The sequence below is a fragment of the Oreochromis aureus genome, linkage group 18 (genome assembly GCF_013358895.1).
Source record: "Oreochromis aureus strain Israel breed Guangdong linkage group 18, ZZ_aureus, whole genome shotgun sequence".
Taxonomy (NCBI): domain Eukaryota; kingdom Metazoa; phylum Chordata; class Actinopteri; order Cichliformes; family Cichlidae; genus Oreochromis; species Oreochromis aureus.
In genome coordinates, this window is record NC_052959.1 from 402,271 (window position 1) to 426,626 (window position 24,356).

General features: G+C 42.6%; 1 protein-coding gene across 2 annotated transcripts in view; it reads right to left on the minus strand.

The window, feature by feature from the left end:
- LOC116321942 (xenotropic and polytropic retrovirus receptor 1 homolog) overlaps window positions 1-24,356 on the minus strand; it is a 43,531-nt gene that overhangs the window by 15,739 nt on the left and 3,436 nt on the right. For both annotated transcript variants that reach the window (XM_031741889.2, XM_031741888.2), the window contains exon 2: window positions 14,745-14,796. In XM_031741889.2, the coding sequence (XP_031597749.1) occupies window positions 14,745-14,796 (52 nt within the window). The remainder of the gene's footprint in view (window positions 1-14,744; window positions 14,797-24,356) is intronic.

Genomic DNA, 24,356 nt, shown 5'->3' on the forward strand with positions numbered 1-24,356 from the left:
AAGGAAAAGAAACAAAGTGCATAAATAAAAATGGGCAAGTGGGTGACTGTGTGTGTGCAAAGGCCTGTGCTGCTGTGCTCCAACCAGCAGGGGGAGCAGTGAGCCGTCCAGCCCCTGTGCTGTGTCTGAGATTCAGGATGGAATATGAACTCCACTCACTCACTTCAGACTTTAAGCCTAAACATAATGGAAACTCTGCAGCAGCTTTCAGAAATACCGAGAGGACAGGAAGAGAAACGTTTACACACATTGAACTGAGACTTAAAGACTGTGTGAACAGATCAGCGGTGACACACAGCAGCCGTCCTTCTGAATCACAGGTGTCCAACTCCAGGCCTCGAGGGCCGGTGTCCTGCAGGTTTTAGATGTGTCCTTGATCCAACACAGCTGATTTAAATGGCTAAATAAGTTCTCCAGAGGCCTGGGGATGAACTCATCATGTGATTCAGGCGTGTTGACCCAGGGTGAGATCTAAAACCTGCAGGACACCGGCCCTCGAGGCCTGGAGCTGGACACCCCTGTTCTGAATGATGCAGGATTACTCTGTATGTTTGTTATTTCACATTATTATTCAACTACTTTCCATCCAAATGAGAAACTTTGTTAATTAATAACAAAGCACAGTTACAGTGTAATCATGTAAGTGTGTTCACTGTCAGTGCACCTTTGGTTCTTATTCATCTAAATCAGGGGTCCCCAACTCCAGGCCTCGAGGGCCGGTGTCCTGCAGGTTTTAGATCTCACCCTGGGTCGACACACCTGAATCACATGATTAGTTCATTACCAGGCCTCTGGAGAACTTCAGGACATGTTGAGGAGGTCATTTAGCCATTTGAATCAGCTGTGATGGATCACAGACACATCTAAAACCTGCAGGACACCGGCCCTCGTGGACTGGGATTGGGGACCCCTGATCTAAATAAAGAAACCACAGCTGGTTTTTATCTGAAGACAAACACTGACTTGACTGTCTACAACATCCTGGACACAGCATGTAGGAAGCAGCCGTCACACGGCCTGCGCTGTGGAGACGGCCAGAGACTGTTCCTGACACGGATACCACGGGCGCCATGTCTGTACAGAGCCTCGCGCTCCCCACGTGATGATGAAACTTCCTTCACTGTGAGTCAAACGGACGCTGGCATACTCACGGACACAAACTCTGACTTTAAAACACGGAGAGCCAGCTTCAGCCTAAAAGTATGAGCCTTTAAAGCTCAGTGACAAGATGGATGCAGCTTCCAGGTGTCAGAAGCAAAGGCGATGCAGAAGTGCCTCAAACATGTGACTACGCTGGGGTTAAAACGCTGTTAAAAGGTTGATGTGCACAGACGTGTGGTGATGGAGTGTCGCTGAAATCACCTGACAACAGGCAAAATAATCACGGACAGTGGAAAGTGGGCGTGTCCACTTTAATCAAAGCCACGAGTGGCAGTGGGAATATCAGTATGATGAAAATGACGTTCTCTTCAAGCGTGTCATCCTGACAGGAGTGCTATACTTACCTGAACACTCCGAGCTCTGATTCCTGCTCCTCCCACTGACTCATGTGCTTTTTTAGACTTTTACCAATCCTGTAATTTGGATCATTTTCCTCTCGACAACGTCACATGTCACCGATTCTGGTAAACTTTAATTGAGCAGACCTGTGTGTCCGAGCTGAGCCCGCTGTCACGTCAACAACAAGCAAACAACAGCGGGGTCAGGTGGTTTACAGTGTGCACACTCAGTGATTCACTGTGTTTCAGAGTGGCTGCTTTTAGACAAGACACCAAATTAACTAAATTGGCGTGTCCAAACCACTCCCTGGTCCTCTCTCAGCAGTGCACAAACACACAAACAGCCACCGCTGTCAGACTACCGTAATCTCCTTATCCCGTTTTGGCCTTATTCGGCTCTTTTCTCTCCGTGTCTCAGTCAAGTCATAATGATTATTATCATTATTACCATTATGCCATGTCTGTGTCTCAGCTAAAGCCTATACTTTCCATTTGACAAGTAATGTTTTTTAGCAACACCCTGCTTTGCACCATTTCGTGTGTTTTTTGTGGAACCCAGCAACTACAGCGAGTACCCAGGCGCCACGTTGGGCTCAAAAACACTGAGACGTGCGACAGGAACGCCACGACTTTCTCTTCAATACCGATTTTCCTTTACCGTTCGTGGTTACACAGCATTAAACTTTAACCTGCCAGTGAGGCCAGATAGAAGATCATACGGGTGAACACTGATCACAGCTGATCTGATGACTGTTGTGAAGTGACACCACATAAATAAAACTAAAGTCAACTGAATCCCTCGCTGCATGCTGCTGTCTAAGGGCGCTGCCTCCTGCTTATCAGGTAGCAGTTATTGCTCCTTTATTAAACTTTGATCTGTTACAGATCTGTTCATTGCACTGCCACTGTGCAGAAAACATGGCTGTGGCCAGAGTAGAAGATCACCCACTTATTTGATTTAATTTGAGCATCTTGGTGTTTGGTAGCTTTTAGTTTCTTTGTTAGTCACAGAAGGCCATGTCAGGATGGGACAACCAAGTTATTAGTCATTTCTATCAAGCCTGGTTAGGTAAGTTAGTAAATGTTCAAATCCATCCTTGTGTTCATGAGATAGAGGACACCAGAGAGGTGCTGACCCTTTGGATAAAAATGAATTGGCTCAGGTGTGACAGTGACCTCTGAAACTCCTCCCACTACCTACACAGAGTGAGGTGAGGTGTTACTGCAGCTGCACAGAAATATTTCTTCTGAACAAACTATCCTCAGCCTCAGTGAATGTGTGCAGTCTTTCACAAACAGCATGCGATGCTGCACGGCTGGTTACAACACAGTCTGATACAGGCTGATAACATCTCTCACTTGGACAAAGAGCAGAAACAGATTCCTGTCATTCCCCTTATCCCTCCACCGTGTACCCCGGCCTCTGGGACAGGATCAGTGCATTTGCTCTTTGAGTCCATGTAAAGCTGCACACTTTGCATAAATTGCATTCTGTGATTTCATCCAGTGTTTGTCACTAATCTGGACTGATGACGCGTTCTGGTCCAAGAGTAGCAGTCTTGTTTTGCATTTGGCAAGAGTCGGTGGCATCACTGGTAGCATGGGGCAATATCTCAACGCTACAGGTTCAGCTCCTCCAGAAGGGCACATCAGTGCATGTCATGCAAGAGGTTTTGTTGCATCTCCCAGCAGAGTCTGACGAGCATGGAGGAGATCCCAGAGGATAGGGCCGTAGAAGGTCCTTAACCCATCAGCAGGACCAGCATCTGCTCCTTTTGCAAGGAGAAACAGCATGCCCACAGCCCACTGGTGTGAATGTCCTAACAATCACAAACAGACTTCATGGAGTGGGCTGAAGGCCCAACATGCTCAGGTGGGCCCTGTGCTCACTGAGCGGACTAGCATTTCCTCAGAATACCAGAGCTGGATGATTGGATTAATTTTACAAATTATTTCAACAAAACATATCTTCACATCAACTAATAAACAAAGGGTCCAAACAAACAACACGATACCAACGTCTAAATAATGTAATTATTACAGAAGAGCAAACATGCGACAGAGGGACGAGTCAGACAGGAAAAACTCCTAAAATAAACCAAAATAGAGGAAGTGCATGTCAGCTGATGTGGACACAAATATGAGGACGGCTTTAATCATTAGACGACGATCAGCCTGTGAATCACAGCCTCTCAGTGGGGAGCAACGTGTGACTGGATTACTCACTGTATAACAGGGCACCATACAGAGGAACAGTGTAGACCACACCAGTTCTATCTCTAGCATACAGTATACGACAAAGTATTCATCTGCAAAGGTGCTGTTAGGATCCAAGAACATTTGAACTCTTTTGTATTCGCTGGTTTTAACACACTCGTGGAGCTTTTTCAGCACCGTGTACAACAGCGTTTCCACTTGCTGCCTGTGTGCAGCTACGCCCACTGTAGGGGGGAGAGAGGGGCACCAGAGTGTGTTCCCCACTTCCACCTTGTTAACATACAGCTGTGAATGCTTAGTGTACCTTAGCTAGTGCACATATACATCACAGACAGGTGTAATAGTTTTTAACAGTGAAAAGGAAACTTTATTGTGGGACCAGTGGGCCACACAGTCAGCAGACTGGACCTCAATCAAACAAACTGAGTATGAGCTCATGTGACAGCACTCTGCAACACTGATCCACTTCAAGCTTTTGAGGAGACAGCTCTAAACAAAGTGATGGCAGCTAGTTTATCCACTGACTGGAATATGAACAGCCGTGATGGGCGTACACAGGACCGTGTCCAGGTGTTCTTTAGGTGAAGCTGTGTGGACTTTGAAACCTCCATCGTTCTGTAATCTTTATCTAACCTCGTGCAGCATTTTCAGGACGCTAGCTCAGCATGATGTAAGCTTTCCTTTGGCAAAACGCAGGTTTAGACAATCGATGATTGTCATTTACAGGAAACTGCTGTCTGCATATCCTTTAATGACATCAACATGTTTACATTTCTAAAAAACATTATTACGATGCTGGGAAAAGAGCCTAATAAGTACGTTGCTATTACAATAACAATGTGATCATCTGGTATAGAACAGAGCAGCTGCACATCTACCTGAAAAGTAGCTTTGGTGGAAGGCAGCAGGTGAGTATTCTGACTGTGTGACACACATCAGGGGGGTGGACTGCGTGACCAGTGACCATAGATATTGCCCAACCTCCATCACATGTCACTCAGCCCAGCATCAATAAACTGTTAGACAAATAAGCCATGTGAACTAGAGATGTGGGTCTTTTAACGGGACTGGTATTAATATATAACATTGTTAATGACACCACTCTCAGTAAGAGGAGAGAAAGTCAGGCATAACAGTAATTAGGGTTATGACACAATGTCAGGCTCTCCAATGATGTTTTTCATCCCAATTCACAATTAAGCAGCTGAGGTAATCTCCCTGTAGCTCTAAATATGAACCACCATGAGCTCGGGCTGTCACAGATTATTTTTGTGATTAGTCAACTAATCAGATCTTGTGTCCACTGGACGTATAACGTACAGCTTGTTGCACCAGCATGCGTCTTTTCTTATATAACTATCATTAGCTTACAGCTTGAAGTGTTTCAGGTATGTGCTACTAAAAATAAAGACAAGATGATAATTTATTAAACTTTTAATGAAATTTGCAGATTGTCTCGGTGGAGTTTAATAAACTCGGCCGTCTGCTCCTTGCTATCTAAAATATAACAGGACACTGGAGTAAACTCTCGAGCATCTCACACTTCTGTTCAATCAGTTTCCTGTGTGACGTTTGTGAAAACTATAACTTTAATCTCAGCCAAACACATTTACTCAGGAACAAATAAAACACTGAAAAAAGCCAAACAATAACATTTTATCTAACTGACTTATATATCATGTTTAACCTGAGTAGTGAAGACCACGGGGGTTCGAAAACGATGTGCGGGGAGTCCGCTGTTCTTGCCCCAGCTAGCTATGGAGCTGGTGGGTAACAGACGTCCCCGAAAACGTCGGAGCGCTTCTGCAAATATGTGATGTCTCGATAAATCGAGCAGATATCTGAAGTTTACACAGCTACATTCTCGCCTGAAAACATGTTAAAAGTTTATGTTGTGACCCAGAAAGATTAATAAGCGTAATATTTAAACTAAGTAGCTGCCGCCATTGTTGGAATTGGCGAGAAGGGTCTGGCTGCGGCCTCCACAGTAGCTGGATACACGTACCCTGCATGGATACAGTGGAAACCTTTCAAGTGGATCGTAAAGGTTGGGACAGAGTCTTTCATATATGAATTTGCCGTTAGTTATTTCATAATTGTAGGAATCATCTAGTTTGCTTACAGTGATCATGTTGGCACTCTGAGTTACAACAACGCTCATTTTTAAATTTGGTTTTTTTTATCGTGCTTCATGGCAGAGAAACACACCGATGTGTCTGTTTACTGGCCTTGGGTTAAGTAAGAGAGCTGGATTAAGGGCTTCTGTGGGCGACAAGACAAAAAATACACATTTTGCATTAGAATATAATTTATTGTCGGCATCAGAGACAGAAAGTACCGAAGTACAAATACTTCATTACTGTACTTAGCATGAGTATCTGTACTTTGTATTCCCTACATTTTCAAATCAGGGTCGTTACATTTATTTTTATTTTTTTATTTTCTGTTCACCACATTTCTTGACAGCTCTTGTGATCCATACCTTTTTGCCTTTATTATTGAGGATGGCCTGGATGTTTTTGTTAACATGTACAATCTGATTGTTATATAAACTGATTGCATTCTCTACAACTACATTTAAAGACGCACTCCAAGGAGCACCGCCTCCCTCTCGATGTCTTGTCTCCAGTATCTGTAGAACATTCATGTGCTCTACGCTCTGTGATAAATGAAACTGCGGCTTATGGAAAGTCCATGAAAATGAAACGCCCTCACTCTGGTCTTAGTCTTAAAAAAACAAAAAACAAGGCTCACGTGATGAGGAGGCATTGAAACAGATCAATAGATGTTTGCCTGGCCTGTCATCTGCAGTGCGTTTGTGTACAGGGACTTCCTTCTCTTTGCTTTTCAGTTTGCAGAGGACATGGAGCTGTTTTTAAAAGCATGTGCTGATGAGCAGGGACTACGGGTCAATGCGATGTTTGACATGTAATGGACAGATGAAGGCTCTGGCTGTTTGTTTGTGTTTTTTATGTGTTGTTGGGGTTTTTTTGTTTTTTTTGTTTTTTTCGTGTACAGAATTCCAATTAAACATATTTCAAAATGTTGTTCACTTGTTTCCATGTCCATACTTATAGTAAAGAATTGCAGTGTAAATGTAACAACATTGTTTATACTTGTAACTTCAAAATAAAAAGCTTACAGTTGCTATAAACATTAATGTATTTCCTTGTAGGGCTGCACGATTAATCGTTAGAAAATCGCGATCTCAATTCATACTTATGTGCGATCTCATTTCCAAATGACAACGATTTAAAAAAAAAAAAAAAAGAAAAAAAAAAAAAGACTGCGATTGTACCGCATTTTGATCCGGGACATAACCTGCATGAAAACAAGCGCTCACCCTTCCTGCTCAACAAATGACATGGGCGGTGCCTTATACCACGTGATACAGAAGCTGTGCCGTGTGATGCTCAAATTGGCAGGAAAGAAACAACGGAGAACACGTCAGGGATGACGAGAAAGTGACAGGAGAAAATCCGTCCTGGTCAACCACCCAAACATCAATAACAGGAACCTTATACAGCGCTTCCCTATACACGTCGAACTCCCGCAGGCACAAAGAAATTACGGAGGCTATCACTTATCACCTGACCAAAGATATGGCTCCATCAACACTGTGCAAAACGAGGATTTAGGAAAATGATCAACACCCTAGACCAGGGGTCGGCAACCTGCGACTCCGGAGCCGCATGCGGATCTTTAGTCCTTCTACGACTCCGCGTGGTTTGGGGAAATAAATAATTTTTTGTAAGTAATTAGCTAAAGTCTATTTTATTTATGTTAGTTCTTTTTTTTAACTCGTAGTTCTAAATTGGAAGATTATTGTGATATTGAAATATAAATATAAAATTATATTCTATTAGTTTTTGATCGATCAAAATAAGCGTCACACTTGCGGAAGCCGATATACCGGCGAAACGCCCGCCAACCCCAGGTAGGCCAATTATGGATCTTCGGATCCACATTATGTCAGCAGCTGTTCTCCAAAACAAACACGTTCACGCCTCACAGGCGACAGCTTACAGTCGTGCGTAAAGATGAAAGTGACTTCGTACAGCCCCGATCGTACAACAGACGCTGTACGAGGTTCAGGAGCGGAAGTCCCATTGTAAACATATCACGGCAGACCCGACTATGTTTCCATGAACACGCTTTTCAGCATCTTTTCATTGACCACTTTTCACACACGGTTGCTTTACGCATACAGCCGGTGTTAAAGCTCGCAGCCCGACACACACCAACACAACAGCATAGGTGGCACAGACGTTAAGGCGGCGAGGCGTGATTGCGGGTACCGCTAAGGTGCGTCCGCCTCCCCTGTAGCGGCGCTGCAGTCCACGCCCCGCCACACATATTAACCAAGTAAAATACATACTTAGGCGGAATTTTGCAAAGTTCAAAATGTGTTAATTACATAAATGTAATTTTCTCTGTAGCACTTCATGCATTTAAGCAACACACCTTAGTTGTTCACACAAAGCATAAGGGTAAAAAAAAAAAAGAAAAAAGAAAAACAATATATACAGTGTTATGTTCATTTTAGATGTCAGAAAGTATTTGCGGCTCCCAGAGTTTTCTTTTGTGTGGAAATCGCGTCCAAATGGCTCTTTGGGTGTTAAAGGTTGCTGACCCCTGCCCTAGACAAACGCTACACAGTGCCGTCCCGCAACTATTTTTCTATTGTTGCACTACCTGCTCTATACACGCAGTGTCAAGCAACGGTGGAGACGGAATTTCAAGCAGTACAACATTTTGTGGCAACGACAAAATGTGAGGCATTTATTGTTTTTATGTTTATTTATTGTTTTTATGTTCAGTTTCAACTGTTACGAAGTTGATGTGCAGTTAATAAGTGCTATAAATATTTATATTGGAAAAGAAAATCGTGATTCTCATTTTTTGCAAAATCGTGCAGCCCTATTTCCTTGTAATCAATAACATTTTTATACATTTTACACATGAACCCTCTGGGCTCTGTGCTGGCCTTATGTGGCCACTTCACTTCTGTTTTTTTGACCATTTTTGCTGTGTTAATGCAAATGGAATGAAACTTCCCAAGGGTCTAGGTTTTTTTCAGCTTTTATAATTTTCAACTTCAGCTTCTTAAATTCATCAAAAATATATACACTAAACATCTTATTGTTCCTCTTGGCTCTATCGTGGCCATTTTTGGCCAATTGAAAACCATTATAACAACCTTTTTTAATTTCTTGTTGCTGACAGTACTAAATGATATAATTTAAGTAAAAATGCTTTCATTCTAATCTCAACACATGTAAATTGTAGTTTTTAATCATTTACCCATTTTTGGCCAAACACACAATTTCATGTAATATTCTGATTTTCAAATAAGGGTGTTTGATGGCTTACCGCACTGCATGGACCAAAAGAATGACATAGGTTTGATCATAAGGATCCAATAGTTTGTGCATGACATTGCAGCACAAATATGTGTTTGCAAGATAGACTGGTATTAATTATGATGCATCAAATATTGCACAGCCTGCAGTGAATTTCTGTTGATACAGGCGATTGAGCTTTGAGTTTCCCAGTCAAACTTGGCTTTGAAGCACCTGCTAAAAACACTTTTACTCTTGTACATTTCATAACAAGACACCATAGCCAAAATATTAACTCTCAAAAAAACTTAAAGCTGCAGCACAAACAGCAACAAACACTGTTAGTAAATGTGTCCTGGAGTTTATGCAGGTGCAGAAAGTGCTACTGCTGTAAGTAAGCCTAACAGCTTCCAGATCACTTATTTTTCTGAAAAGATGGTAGGAAGGGCATCACTGCTCATCTCTACAGTCTCCCAGATCTTTGAATACAAGCCTTTGTCCCATGAAACCACTTCACAGCAGTAGGAGTCCTCTAAAACCTACAAATGAAGAGCGATCCTGGAAGAAATGGGGTGCACACTAGTGACCTCAACAATTACAAGACAGCCTTTTCCCCGATGCTCAGATGAAAAATAAATAAAAAAAATATGAAGTTTCATTAGAACATTAGGACTTTATCACTTTTTTATCTGAAAAGTTACTGGTAATATATAGCATAACTGGCATTTAAAGAGTAAAAAAAAAAGAATTTAGATAAAATTTTGGTTTTGATTAAAAAGGACTGGTTCTAATTTAAAGAGTCACGTCGGTAAAAGTAGAAAAATGTTTTAATAAATATACATTTTATAGCATTTTGTGAATGAACACAAAAAGTGGCCATTCTTAGCAACGAGCAAGCTGAGAAAGAGTTTTATATTTTTTGCTGTCCTTGAACAAAAATAACAGTGCATAATAATCAATGTTGATGTTAATCAATTAGATGTCCCAGCATCTACTATTAATAATACAGCGGTCCCTCGTTTATCGCGACTTACGTTCTAAAAATAACCCGCGGTAGGTGAAATCCACGAAGTAGCCAACTTTATTTTTTACAGTTATTATAGATGTTTTAAGGCTGTAAAAGCCCTCACTACATGCTTTATACACTTTTCTCAGACAGGCATGAACATTTTCACACTTTTCTCGCTTGTTTAAACACAAAGTTCAAACCTTTGTAGAAAAATAAGTTCAGTATTACAGAATGAAACCAAAGGCACCTGCAGGTGACGACGTTTGGTCGACATTGTTGTGTTTGTTGGGGAGGAAACTTACAAACATACAGTGCAGCACTTCAGAGTCACAATGCTAGCGATCGAAGATTTATGTAAATCTGACACGCTGAACACATTCTGTGCTGTACAGGAGACACGGCACAAGATTGATTGACAATGGTCTACAGCCAATCAGGACGCAGAACACAATGCGCTGTAAAAAAATCAGCGAAACAGCGAGTCCGCGAAAGGTGAACCACGTTATAGCGAGGGACCGCTGTACAATAATTTCCAGTAGCAGTGCTGGAAGTTTTGAGGTTGTCTTCAAACAGGTGCATTGTACCAGAAAAAGGAGTTTGAAGGATTAAAAAAAATGTAAAAAGTAATGACTATTTTATATTTATGAAAAAACCTTTAAGCAGACAAGTAGCAAAGAAACAAAAAACATAAAACATGGACACTTTTGGCCACGAACAAGCTGAAGGGATAGTGTTTTTTGAACAAACCCAGAGTGAACCATGTTTATTTCTCAGCAGCGTCAATAGTAACAAAAACACAATTTAGTTTTCGCTGTCAAAGTTGATTTAACTGAAGTCACGTGTTTCTGGCAACTGTGGAGGTCGCAATATGGTGCTCCCCAGTGGCTGTAGCCAGGTGTTCTTGCAATTGGCTGGGCCGCGCTATGAATTCTGGGATAGGGTGGGTCACGAAGGATACACCTGACCCATCCTTCAAATCTGGGGAAATGAAGGACGCATTTGTCAGACGCATTTGGAGGAGTCTTTGAATTTGGACAGCCTTCGTCGCGTCGCTGTGACGTAATCGGCCTACAAATGCAGCCTCAGGAGGATGCAGCCCCTGAATTTAGACACAGGTACGATACTGGACACAGCTTCTTCTTCTTCGGTGTTTAACAGCAGCTGGCATCCTTGTAGATGCAGTGCTGCCATCTTCTGTTTCAGTCCGTTATTACACTCTTAAATCCTACTACTTATCCCTGCGTCTTTCAGGATCTTACAAAGCTTCAAACGACGAGTCGACTATTAAATTAGCCATTGACGATTTTGATAGTCAACTAATCGTGGCAGCCCTAACATGATTACTGACCTGTGCTAGTTACAATAAGCAGCTAACTGCCAGCGTCCCGTCCCTAATCAAACTGAAGAACATGTGATTAAGCACAACCAAACACGTGAGCCGACCAGAGTTTGGATTACCTTAAAACTGCAACATGTGATCAACGTAAACGTCTCATTGTTACATTTACACATGAACAGAAAAATGTTTATTCTGTGTAAGCCGTTTGAAATGTGTGAAAGTTCAGAACGGACGTGATCAGCTTCACACACCACTGTTCCTCCTGAATCCATCTGGATGCCTCACATCATGAAACACTGGACAGATGTGACATTTCACTCCCGTCTGTACCGCTATGACTCTCTGTGCTCACATTCAAATATGTGCGTGGACTAGAGCTTAAAATAGGCTTTGGTCCTCAGGTTTAAAATCACATTTTAATTCACAGAGCAGCGCTCGCTTCACTTCTGCTGCCGAGTGGGTCGCTGATTAAAAACTAACAGCACACAGCCGTATACACAGGATCAATGGTCCTTTGGCAGCTGCAGCCATGTTTGGTGCAAAGCAGCAGTATAAGAGGTGACACGGTTTGCTGTTTGGGTTTTCTAACATCACATTTGGGACAGAAATAGGCCCTTTAAGTGGTTAAAGTCGCTTCTGTCAAAATAAGATGAAAAACCAGGAAAGCGCACTGTGCTAGTCACGTTGTTTAGTATTGCTTTAAAAGTATGCAGCGCAGTGACATGACCAGGCCTGTCATTACATGATGGAATAAAGGCCTCTGATAACTGGTTTGAAGACTTTCTAAGATGATTTGAGGCCTTAAATTTTGGTCATTTTGTGGCTCCTGCTGCTGTATTTTTGCAAAGACACATAATTAAACAATAATGTAGGTTGAAGTGTCGTCATATAAAATGATTGGAGGTAAAGAACTGCACTTCCAGTCAGGAGGTCATGCTGTTTGTATCCTGGGCTTTCATGTGTTCAGCTGCATCCAGCTGAAGCTGTGTGCACACAAATATTGTGCATAGAAACACAGTAAACAGCCCAGCTGATTCTTAAATACAAACAAAACTACTGCATAAAGACAGACGTGTGCATTTCCATCACATGCACATCTTTGCTTAGTTTGGAAAACCTAACTGCTCCTTCAGTCTTAGTACTCACAAGGCAGCAAATGCCTGCACTGCAAAACACATGAAAGCTGGGCTAACATTAAACTCCAGTCAAACACACGCAGGCTTTGTGCTTCCCACTGTGGACACATGAAGGGGCTGCTGGGCTCTCCCACTCAGTAATGACGTGTGCCGCTTTCTTCAGTCAGAAATGAGGAAACAAAAGTTCAGCACAGCTGCTGCAGACAGGCACAGAGCCATGCTAGCAGAAACGTGTTTAGTAAACAACACATTTATTGTAAAATAAACACTGACATTAGTTTAAATATGGCTGCTGATATGTAGGGAGTGCTGCACATTAGAGGTGTGGATCAGTTACTAGCAGGGCGTTTCACCCAGGTTTGTGACTAAAATCAGACCTGCAATGGAAATGTGTTCAGGAGCAGCGCGTGGAGAAAAAGGTCTGACACAACCAAAACACTGACATCAGGAGGCAGCGACGCCGGCTCGCCGTAACGTGGAGCCGAGTCGGTTTACACGGCGTGAAGACCCAAGAGGCGGAGCCGTAACTGAGATGGTGAGCTGTTTCTATCCTGTGATCATCAGACACCGGATCAACAAACCACCAAGTGTTCACACCAGAGCAGCACCATACCACTTTTTTATGCCCGATACCGATATCATACATTTGGATATCTGCTGATACCGATATGAATCCGATATAGTCCATTTTATAATCAATAAAACTGTTTTTTTACCATCTTGCTGCATTTTGTATAAGTTCATACTCAAATTTAAAAAACAAAACACTAAAGCTAAAAAAAAAACAAAACACTACACCCAAAATATTTCACAGTTCAGCAATACTGATATTTGTATTTTAACCTTTAGCAGAACTTTCAATCTAAGTGCTTGAAGTAATATTCAAAAGTAATTTAAAATCCAATTTGATGCAGATTTCAGAAACTCTTTGTTCTGAAAAACAGAAGTGCAAAATAAAGTTCATATTCAACAACTTAAACACAGGTTGTATAGTGGAGCCTTTAACACTTACAGCTGAACATAAACGTCCCGAGTGGACAGCAGTGCAAACAGGCTGCATGACACTCAGGTTTGATCAGGATGGATGTCAGTGTGAGCCGTTACTATTATGTTTAACCTCAGACTGGAGTTTGTGTCATTTCTATACAAAACTTAACACAAGTATGACAAAAAGTGTTTTTCATACTTTGTTTTGGGGTTTTTCGAACCCTGAAACTGTTTAACCTGTAACAGTTTTTTCCAAAGTCAAACTTGAGTCTGTCCATCGTACGGTCAGACTTGGCAATGGCAGCGCACAGACGTCCCAGCTCCATGTATCGGCTGTTAAGCTTAACGTGGGAACGCTTCACAAACATTCACAGATGAACTTACACACTTGCTTTGTTTTCTGGGATAGCTTTCTCCGAGATGCCGGTTTGGCAGCACGTAGTGAGGCTCCAGATGCTTTCAGTGTGAACTCCAGCCCGCCGACAGGTCTGCTCTGTCACGTGACGCGTACTGCTCCGACGTGCTGAGGTCACTACCCAGGTTACGCCATGTCGCAGGTTTTGTGAGGTGCTTTTGTGATATTTGATGGATCGGGTTACATTTTTCATTTCTCCCAGATATCTGATCCACTAATTTAGGTCAGGATCGGACCGATGCTGTATATCGGATCAGTTATCGGATTACTTGATGGTATAACTGATAGATTACTCGATTACTAAAATAATCGGTAGCTGCAGTAAATATATTTTCTGAATATTCTGTGTTTGGAACGGAGAATATTGGACTTCACTAATCGTTATTTTCAGGATCAATCAATCAGCCTAATTGAATGTAAGTAAGACAGTAACTGGGCAGCACTTGTACTCTATGTGAGCACTCACACATTTTTATGACCACGCCCCCCCAGGATGAGTCTGTGCCCAGCTATCCTAACAAACACACTGAGCTGTAGACCATCAAGTTTTCCTCACATATCATATCTTTAAATACTTTTTGAACATCAGTATTTAGGAATTGTTGGGTTTGGGTTAGGACCATGTTCAGCTGTAACACGCGTGGTCTTACACCTAAATGATAACACAATGGTTTCCAGTACAAAGTAAGACAGGGTTAGGCCAACAGCTCGCAAGACTAGAGAAGGTGAAAGAAAGAGGAAGTCGATGTCATTTCCTGTGAAGCCATAAGTACATGGCTGTGTGCGCATGCATGTAATACCTTCAATAGACGGGGCCTGGTCCTGAGCAGCATACAGCATCTCTTTGAAAGCCTGCAGACACAGTAAAAACACCAGATCAGTCACCTATACAAACATATATCTATAACAGGCAGCTTATGTAATCAGTTCAATCAGATCAATGAGAATGATTGGCTTTCATAGCAGCAGCATATCACAGTGCTGTGTGACCCATCTGTGATGAGTTTTCTTCATCGGGTGTTCAGACCTGCTGTAAACAACCTGCAGAAATATTGTAATAAGAATGAACTAACAGCCCATCCTGGTCCATTCTCCTGCATTCACACAGCGTACTCTGTTATTTCACTTTGTTTATTGTATTGATCTGTTATTTAACTCTTCATCCATCCTTTAATAAAGCAGCCTGCTTCATACTGTGGGGCAGTGTACGCTGTGCTTTGTCCCCACTGTGCAGCGGGCGAGGAGTCATCCAGTCTCAGTGAGCTTTAGTAGGACAGCAGGACAGTCGTCCTCTTTCATCAGCTCTTGCTCCAGGGTTAGATAGTAGAGTGGTCAGTTAGTCAGTGCTTCACAATGCCAGCAGGGCACCGGATCACAATGAGCTCACTGTGTGCCAGCCCGGCCTGCTGGACAGCCAAGCAGCAGTGAAGCAGGACGAACGACAGCCCACGCAGTCAGGCCTATGCTTCTTCACTACTGTGCTGGAACAATGCAACTAATCACAGAGTAAGAAATCAATAAAAAGGAAGAAACTCTTCTATAAATGCCCAATAAAACCTGCAGGCCCGGCTCAGTGCTCTGATGTTTCTGCTACAATCAGGCACAGACAGAAGAGGACACACACACTACACTGCATGATGTATGAAACAATCCCACTGTTGCTGAACAGCTAAAGGTGAGCTATAACCAGGGAAAGAACCGGGTCAATACACATCGGTTAGTCAGGGTAACCTGAGAGAAGCGGTGCTCAAAAACAGCTCAGATGGCAAGACTCCTTTATCCTGGAAAACCATCAGCGGCTCTAACACAGACTCTTCTTACACCAACGCAAACACAGGCACTCCTGCTTTATCTTCATGACACATTTCCAGAAAGGATCCATGTTCAGCCCTGACTGATGTTAGGATCAGCTGTTTACACCTCTCTGATGTCTTTAACTGTGTCCAGGCTAAATGTTGAGAACGACTGATAAAGAGCTGAAATAGCTCACGTCCCTTAGTCTTCCTCACAGACACAATTGATACCAACATCACATCTGAGTGGTGGTGAAGAATGGCAGAAGCCGTGCTATCGCTATCAATACTGGAGAAAGAAGGCCCAGTGCAGTGCATACTGGTCCTACTGGTTGACAGTGTGTTTTATGTGTCATCTACAGGATTTAGCTGCCTTAGCCTCGGTGACCTTTAGCCTATTTTGCTGCTCTGTAACTAATGAAAGTGGCTGCTGCTGTTATCGAACATCACCCTGCCTTTGGTGACACAACACGTGCGCCTACGATCAGCACAAAGCGCTTTGAGCCGATAGCTCCAAAGCGCTTTCCCACACTGGTCTTGAGGCCCACAGCGTGTGTGACATACAGTAAGATGCTGGTGGTCACAGGAGGCTGGCTCAGCATGTGGTCCGGAGCGAGTTTCCAAAACACAACACACAGCTCAACAGGAACAAGGGCAGCTCTGCTTATCCTCGCAGATTACCCTACTTCTGTTCTTTCTCCTTCACCGCCGCCTCGCTCTCTCTCTCTTGCATCTTGTGGCGATCACCACAGGCATACCGTTGACCCACACCAGCTGACCACAAATCTCTCTCTCCAACTGTGAGGTTTCTCTGCAGTGCTCCTTTTTGTGCATTTACACTCGCCTGCTGTCATCTTTCGTCTTCTTCTCACTGGCTGTTGGAAATCTTTCTTGCTCCTTTCCCTAATCTCTTTTCTCTTTTCTCCAACCCCTGCCCACCAGCAGACAAACACTTTGTTGACACCAAACTGTCAGAAGGATTATATGAGTCATAACTGGATTATTGCTCACATGTGTGTCATGTAAAACCCCAGATCTCTATGTTGTTCCTCATTTTTCTGTCCCCCCGCTTGTGTCCAAAGTGCAGACGAGATATGAAGAAGCTCTGTTCTTTAGATGTCGAGCCTGAAAGATGCTGTGGCAGAATTTAAAGAGCGCTCCCAGGGTTGCTGACAGGTGAGGCGTTTGGGAGATTTGTTGCAGGGCAGTGACATCACCGGTGACGCACGAGTGATGCAAGCTAAAAGCTAAAGCAGCATTAACGTCTGACTGAGCAGTTCTTTGTATTTTCAGCCGTAGTCAGAAAACAGCTTTGCTGACTGTGTGATAGCAGACAATGCCTCCATGTGTTGGTATGTCTCAGTGACCTTTAATGTAATTAGCTTCATTAGAGTGCCTTCAATAAGGATTTCATTTTCATTTATGGTTTGTCTTAATTGCAAGTACATCGAAATAACCTTTGTATCTGATTACATCATCTAAAAACAATAATACTTGCTGTGAAAATCATATTTGATGAACGTGGAAACAGAGAGGAGCTGTTAGCGCAGCAATACCAAGAGGTCAAAGCAGAAATACATCCAGCTGTGGTCAAACGCTGACACTCATCACGGGGGGGGGCATGGATGTCACAGTAAGTTTAGTGGGCAGGATGGTCGCACACCATGGTTTTCTTTATTCCACACAGGGTCACAAATACACACACAATCACTAATGTTCACAAGTTGCACCTCAACTAGACCAGCAACAAGCATCTGGAAAATTGACCGCTCTCCTTGGCAGAGGGTATTTAAATCAGTCGATAGTCTGATATCATCTATACACAAGTTATTCTGATGTGTCACCACTTTGCCAAGGTCTGCAGGAAAACCCAAACTGTCTCCCTCAATGAGAAGAAATGAGTTAGGATGTTAGGAACAGGTCAGGAAGCACTGAGGGTGAAGCCTGCCATGAACTACAAACTGCTGGAACACCAGTGTTCAATAATCAGAGTTACTGAAGCCAGTTTTACATCATCATGGACCGAGAGGGTTTTTATGGTCAGAGGAGACACAGACTGAGCCACCTGACCACAATGACTGGAGGCATGGTTGGAAGGCTTTCAAACCGAAGACTACTGTAAGAACTGTCAAGCATCCGGGCTGTTTTGGGCTGTTTTCAGAAAATGGAGAAAATAATGAAGGACTACCTTTAAATTCTTCAGCTAAAATCAACAGCTAGACAGTTGAAACCAGGACACAAATGGGTGTTTGAACAGAAGAACGAACCCAAACGCACATCTGGTTTTGTAATGGATAAAGCATGCTAGCATCTGAAATAGCCTATCAAAAGGCCTGACTTTAGATCGAGTGAAAATGTTTGGACTATGCTTCAACGTTAGCTCCATACCAGGAAACCAAACAATTTAAACAAACTACGCCAAATCTGCCAAGAACAGCAACCAGCTATCCAGCCTGAATTACTCCAGATGCTTGTTGATGGCTACCAAAACATCTGGACTTTGCACTGCTGCAAGTGCAGGTGGTTAGAGTCAGTTACATACACTAGCTGGTCAACAGTTTTAGTTTGTGTTTTTAAAAAAGGAAAAAAACTGTTGATTCAATGAACCTAATATTTGTGGGTAAACAGAGCAGAGGGTCTGACCCTGTGCCCTCTGTGTGTGTTTACAACGATGACACAAACACAACTTTAACAGCACTATTTCACATTTGTCTGACCAGCTTCTCAATCACCTGTGAAACACTTCACATTGACTTTACCTGTATAGAAGATGCTGTACAACTTTTTCACAGATCCATATACTACATATAAAAAGAGCAGGCCAATGTCTGCAGGTTTAATTTAACTCAATATACAAATAATAAACTACAATATGCATTACTGTGCAGACATCAGGAGCAGGGGGCCAGCAGATCGTACGAGGCTCTGTCAGGGTGCAGGCTTGTACATGTGTATGAACATGTGTATGAACATGTGTATGAACATGTGTATGAACATGTGTATGAACAGTCTAATAATTATTTGCTCAGAGGCTGCAAAGCATTCTGGGACTAGGGGAGCTCACTGACAGCAGCAAACAGAGACAGATGGGAAATTTTACACAGATGTCAAAGTCGAATGTCACACGTGGGGAAGTTTCATCTGAAGGCGAGGATCAGGCATCAGCCAGTGCTCCCAGTGTTCCCAGTGTTATCAGCAGTAAATCATTTTACATCCATCTGACATATTTACTCAGTCTTTCCAACACTGGTGTTTCCACATGTTTGCCTCTGGCTTCAGAAAGATATTTAGTTACAGACATGAGGATTATGACACTGAAGCCTTTAGATATTTCTGTTCCCTTTTCTCTCTACAGTTGCCATGTTCCCAGTGTTCCCAGTGTTCTTCTATGGACATGTTCTTGAAAGTCAGTAGTCATCACTACAAGTCAGTACACGTTGACTTGTAGTGATGAGCTGTTCGTGAACGAGCCGACCTCAGTCACGGAGAGCTGAAGATTCAGCTGCTGCTGCTCAGGACCCAGGGGTCAATGTGGCCAATCACATGGAGAGACAGACTGGGATCATACCATTGTGTGAAAAAGGACAGGGGGCAGGTGCTCCAAAGACAGCGAGTGTAGTGGTACAGGCCGAGTACACAGAGAGACAGAGATTCAGATTTAACTGCAAGTGAATATGAGAAAATGAAGAAATGAGCCAAAGGAAAAGGAGAAGCAACTGTGTCTCCTCATTTAATACATAAAAATAAGTCTTTAATGAAAAAAGTAGAATAAGGAAATTGCTTACCAACTTACCAACCATTCATATTTGCTGAATTAGGCTAAAATAGAAGGCATCAGACACTAGCTGACGGGAGCCGGTTCATTAGTGGCCTGAGAGGGCAAAGTTAGCTGCAATGACTCCTCAACAGAGCCCAACTAAACGCCCAGGCTGAGCAGAATCTACTGAGTGAAAAATACCAACATGGAAGTGTAAAAACTGCAAACTCTGAAAGCCACTTGGTCCAAAATTAAGTCAGACTGTCAGCGTCAGCAGGACAAACAACATGTTTACAGCTCAGTACATCAGCTGGCCACATTGTTGCTATTCTATTTTAAATTGTAGTGACAGTGAAATTTCTGTAAAGCTCCTCCAGATTTGATGGTGTGCTGGCACGGACCTTGGTCTTCGGTTCACCTCACAGACTTTCCAAAAGGATTCAAGTAATTGCTTTGTGCAGGCCAGTCATTAAGGCTCAGTCTTCTGAAGGCAGCTCTTCACAAGGAGTGACGTGTGATTGTGTTTGTTTTGGTGTTTGAAGACGAGCAACAACACAGACCCAGGTTTTCTGCAGACTTTCCTTCAGAGTTGTACAATCCTTCTTTATTGGAATGTATTAAAAACTACGAAATCAGAAGGAGGGCAAATAGTTTGTCTCAACACCATCGATAGGTGATGTTAGGATGTTAAGTGTGTCTTGTATACTTTTAATTCTGTTCTTTAAAAGCTTAAATTGCTTATGTTTTATCAGCAATTGGTAGGCATCTCAGTGCTCTGTTGGCTGCATTTATGAATGATTTTCCTGTTCTGCTGCACCAACCATCACAAACTTTCAGGCAACCAGCCGTTGCATCCTGGAGCTGGACGCTTGGAAACTTTCATCAAAACGAGCTCTGCTTCACACTGGTACATGTTTGGATTCCCAGCAGCTCGCCCACCAGATGAACACAGAGACTCTTTGCTCTAAAGGTACATGTAAGCCTGCGTACTTAAGATGACTCAGGTGGAAAGCTTAATAAGAACCTGTGGTCTTAAGTTAGTTTACTGTACACCGCCCAGTTTTGTTCAGACATGCCGTGGTTGAGTGTAAGTACAGTAAAAACCAATCAACTTTTAATTGTAGCAACATTAGTGGAAAAATGCACAGAGTTACACGCTCCATCTATCCAAGTCTTATCCCAGAGTGTGGAAAAAATAACTCTTGTGCTTTAATGAGGTCTGTCACCATTCTGAAAGCCTCCTCTAAATGTCCTCTGACTAAGACGGTGCCTGAAGTAAAACCCTCATTTCACTGTCAGCTTCTCTATTCCTCACCCCCCTGAAACCAGCTATCATCAGCAAACTAACTTCCCATGAATTGCTGCGGCTCAGTTTCCACTTCTCCTGCACAGCCTGAGCTGCAGTGGCGTGCTGGAAAAATACAACCAATGACAAACCAGGCACATAAGATATGGCAGGTCATCCATACTACTGAAAAACCAAGTTGTATGATGTGAAATATGTCTTCAGCATCTGCCAAATATCTTCTGTAAGTATTTTTCAGTTGATCGTTTTCAGTCCATGACAGGATTGGTGACACAGAGCCACACTAGTACATGTACACCATGGTCACCACCACTGGGTCTATGAGGTGAGAGACATTGGCCAGTGCCCTGTCGCCATCATAAATGTGGTGTGATTAGGGATGGGTACCGGTATCGGTTCTGACATAAACAGTAGTAACCAGACCGAAAAGCAGCGCACATTTTGGTGCTTTATTTCGGTGCTTTTTCTTTCTTGAGATGTCATACACTTTGGATTCTAGCCAATCATTTTACCTTTCCAAGGATAGTAGGCGGGCCCAGGTACGTACGTTCTTTTAGAGCAGAGCTACAGATTAAAAATGCCCAAGGCGAAGCGATCAAAGTCTGGCTGTACTTCACAGCAAAAGATGCAAACTCAGCAGCCTGCAACAAGTGCTTTAAGCTGATACTGTCAAAGGAGGTAACACCTCGAATCTGATGAAACACCTGGCGACACATAGCGTTTTTTTAAAGGGCCCCTAGCCCTGCCAGTGTAGCAGAAATGATGAGGATGATGATGGCAGCAGCAGCCGTTCTTCTCTGCGTGAGTAGCTTCATGTTGTTCGTGTGTAATTTACGTTGAGTAGGCTAACCACGTTATTACATTAATGCATGTAAGGTGAACTAGCAAACAGCGTCGTAGTTACATGCGGCTGTCTTCTTGTTTGATGGCAGATGCTCCCTTCACCCTGGCCAAAAAGGCTAAAATGACCAAAGAAAAAGTGGGAAACAGTTAAACATGAGAGGTTTTTGGACAAAGTTTGTGTTTTTTCCATTCTTTAAGCACCGGTTTGAGCACCATTTAAGCACCGGCACCGTTTCAAAAGTAGGTTTGGCACCAGTATCGGATAAAACCTAAACGATACCCATCCCTAGGTGTGACATCACACCCGCATAATTCACCACTCTGTACGCTGCCTCGCCTACAGCAGTAGTACAAGTTTGATGTTTCATACACTTTCACTGAACTTTTTACATGTTTCTATGATCGAGTTAAGAAGTGAGTCTGGCTGCAGCTGTAATCTGTAGTCCTGTGTGTGAAACACTATGTCTGCAACATCATCAGCTCCTGACACATCATCAGGTTATTTGGTGTTTATGAACGTTGGAAAAGATTTGAAAGAAATCTATTTTTGCTTTTGAACCATACAAACAAACAATGACCAGAAACAACTCCAAATGGTTTTATTATTATTACAACAGATCAGCTGGTAACAAAATGAGCCCAACCAGTCCCATCTTTCTCTTTTCTTACCGACTCGCTTCTCCCATTTCTGTCTGGTTCATTTTCCTGACCTTCGTCCTCCAACACACACAAACATCTCAACTGTTGATACAGAAAAATATATCCCAGACTCACAGAGCTCCAGCCATGTAGTCATGCAGCAGGGTTTCTAGTCAATGAGCCCGTTGAGTCATACGGATGACCAGCAGGCGTTTTTATTCTTACAGCGCCAGTCTGGTAGACACACTACGAGTCTGGCACTTTACATGAAGCTGCTTCCCTCCACAGGTTTAAATGGAGCCAGCATGTCAACAGAGTTTGACCCTGGATCATCATTATTATTATTATTATTACTACATTTCTCACACTTTGATGATAAAACTTCAGTAAAAAACACAAGTTGCACAGTGTTAGAATGTCAGCAGTGCTGGGAAAACTGCAATCAGTGGTAGCATGCTGAAAACCGCCAACACCAAGGGCGTAGATTTGGCATGGACGGAAGGGACATGTCCCCACCAATAATTTGATCTCTTCGAGTAAAGAAAAACAAACCCGATAGAAAGAAAAAAAACGATCTGTCAGCGTCTCATTCACCCAGCGGTGCAGAAAGAGTTAAATTACGTTCTCTACTGGAGTCCTACGTCATGTGACAAATATGGCCAATGTGATTGGCTGTGCCTTTCAGGGAGCTCTGTTTAGTTTTGGCAGCGGCAAGCCTGCGCTGCGAGGAGGAGAGGAGGATGGCAGCACAAAGGAAGAACCTGGATATAAGAAAGTGTTTTTCAAAGAAACCTGTAAGTCACTTAAAGTCAAGTTCACTCATAAAATGTGTCCGTCATAATAACGTTACAGGCAATGCTACGCCATACATGCCAACACTCCCGATTTTTCCAGGAGAATCGTGAATTTCAGTGCCCCTCCCGAAAGTCTCCCGTTTTTCCACCCGGACAACAAAATTGAAAAAGCATATCCCAGATTGGCCCAGCCAATTCCAGTTTCCAACAATGGCTACTACTACTACAGCTTCTTAGTTTTAGTATTACTCTTATTACTCTTTCTGGGTCGCAAAATAAACTTTTAACATATTTTCAGGCGAGAATGTAGCTGAGTAAACTTCAAATATCTGAGCCGACGAGAACCGCAAACTCCCGGCACATCGTTTTAGACTTTGGCCCACATCAGTCTAAAATTGTATGTAACCATGAATAACGTGTTTTGGAAACTAACTGCACAACTATTAGTTATCTCAGTCTCAGAGTAGCATTTCTAATTTTGATTGAAACTGTCAGAGAAAACAGCAAACAAGCCAGATATTAGTTTACAGAGGGTGTACCATGTCCAGCAGGGGAGACTGGACAGTATAGATGTAAAACCAATATGGCAGCAGTTCATCTCAGTTAACGAGAGGAGAAGGCATGTGTTTGGCTCCTTCACATAGTGGACATTGAGCTGTTGTGTCCATGTCTGTTGCTGTAACAGTAGTTCATGTTTAGAATAAACAGCTCACTGAGCTGATCGGGGCAACAGTGCCTAAAATGTTGCATAATGTTGCTGAGAGATCTTTTACTTTGTGGTAATCTTAGATGAGTAGTTTTATGGACAAAAACCAGCAGGTCATTCAGTGTTCCCTTAGTGCTAATGTATCAGAGATGTTGGTGTACTATAACTGAAGTAATGTTGTTAAGTCCTTAAAGTCATATTCTTTTATTGTCATGAATGTATTTGAAGCTATTTTTATTTTTGTACGATACTTAATTTATATGGAATATGGCTGAAGTAAACTAAAGTCTAAAATACTTAGTCATTTGTTTAATAGTAATTTAACATTATATAATTCACATATAAAACTATGAATTGTAATTTTAAATGGTTTAAAAGCATGTAGAATAGCATATGTAGGCAAGTATATTTCTCCTTTTTTATCAAGAAGCAAAGACAGGAAGAAAAAGAAACGGGGCAGGGTTCGGTGGTTGAATCATCCGTCCCCACCAATGCCAAAACCAAATCTACGCCCTTGGCCTACACAGAAGGTAACTGCCTTTGTTTTAGCAGACATCCTATCATGTCAGCTCAG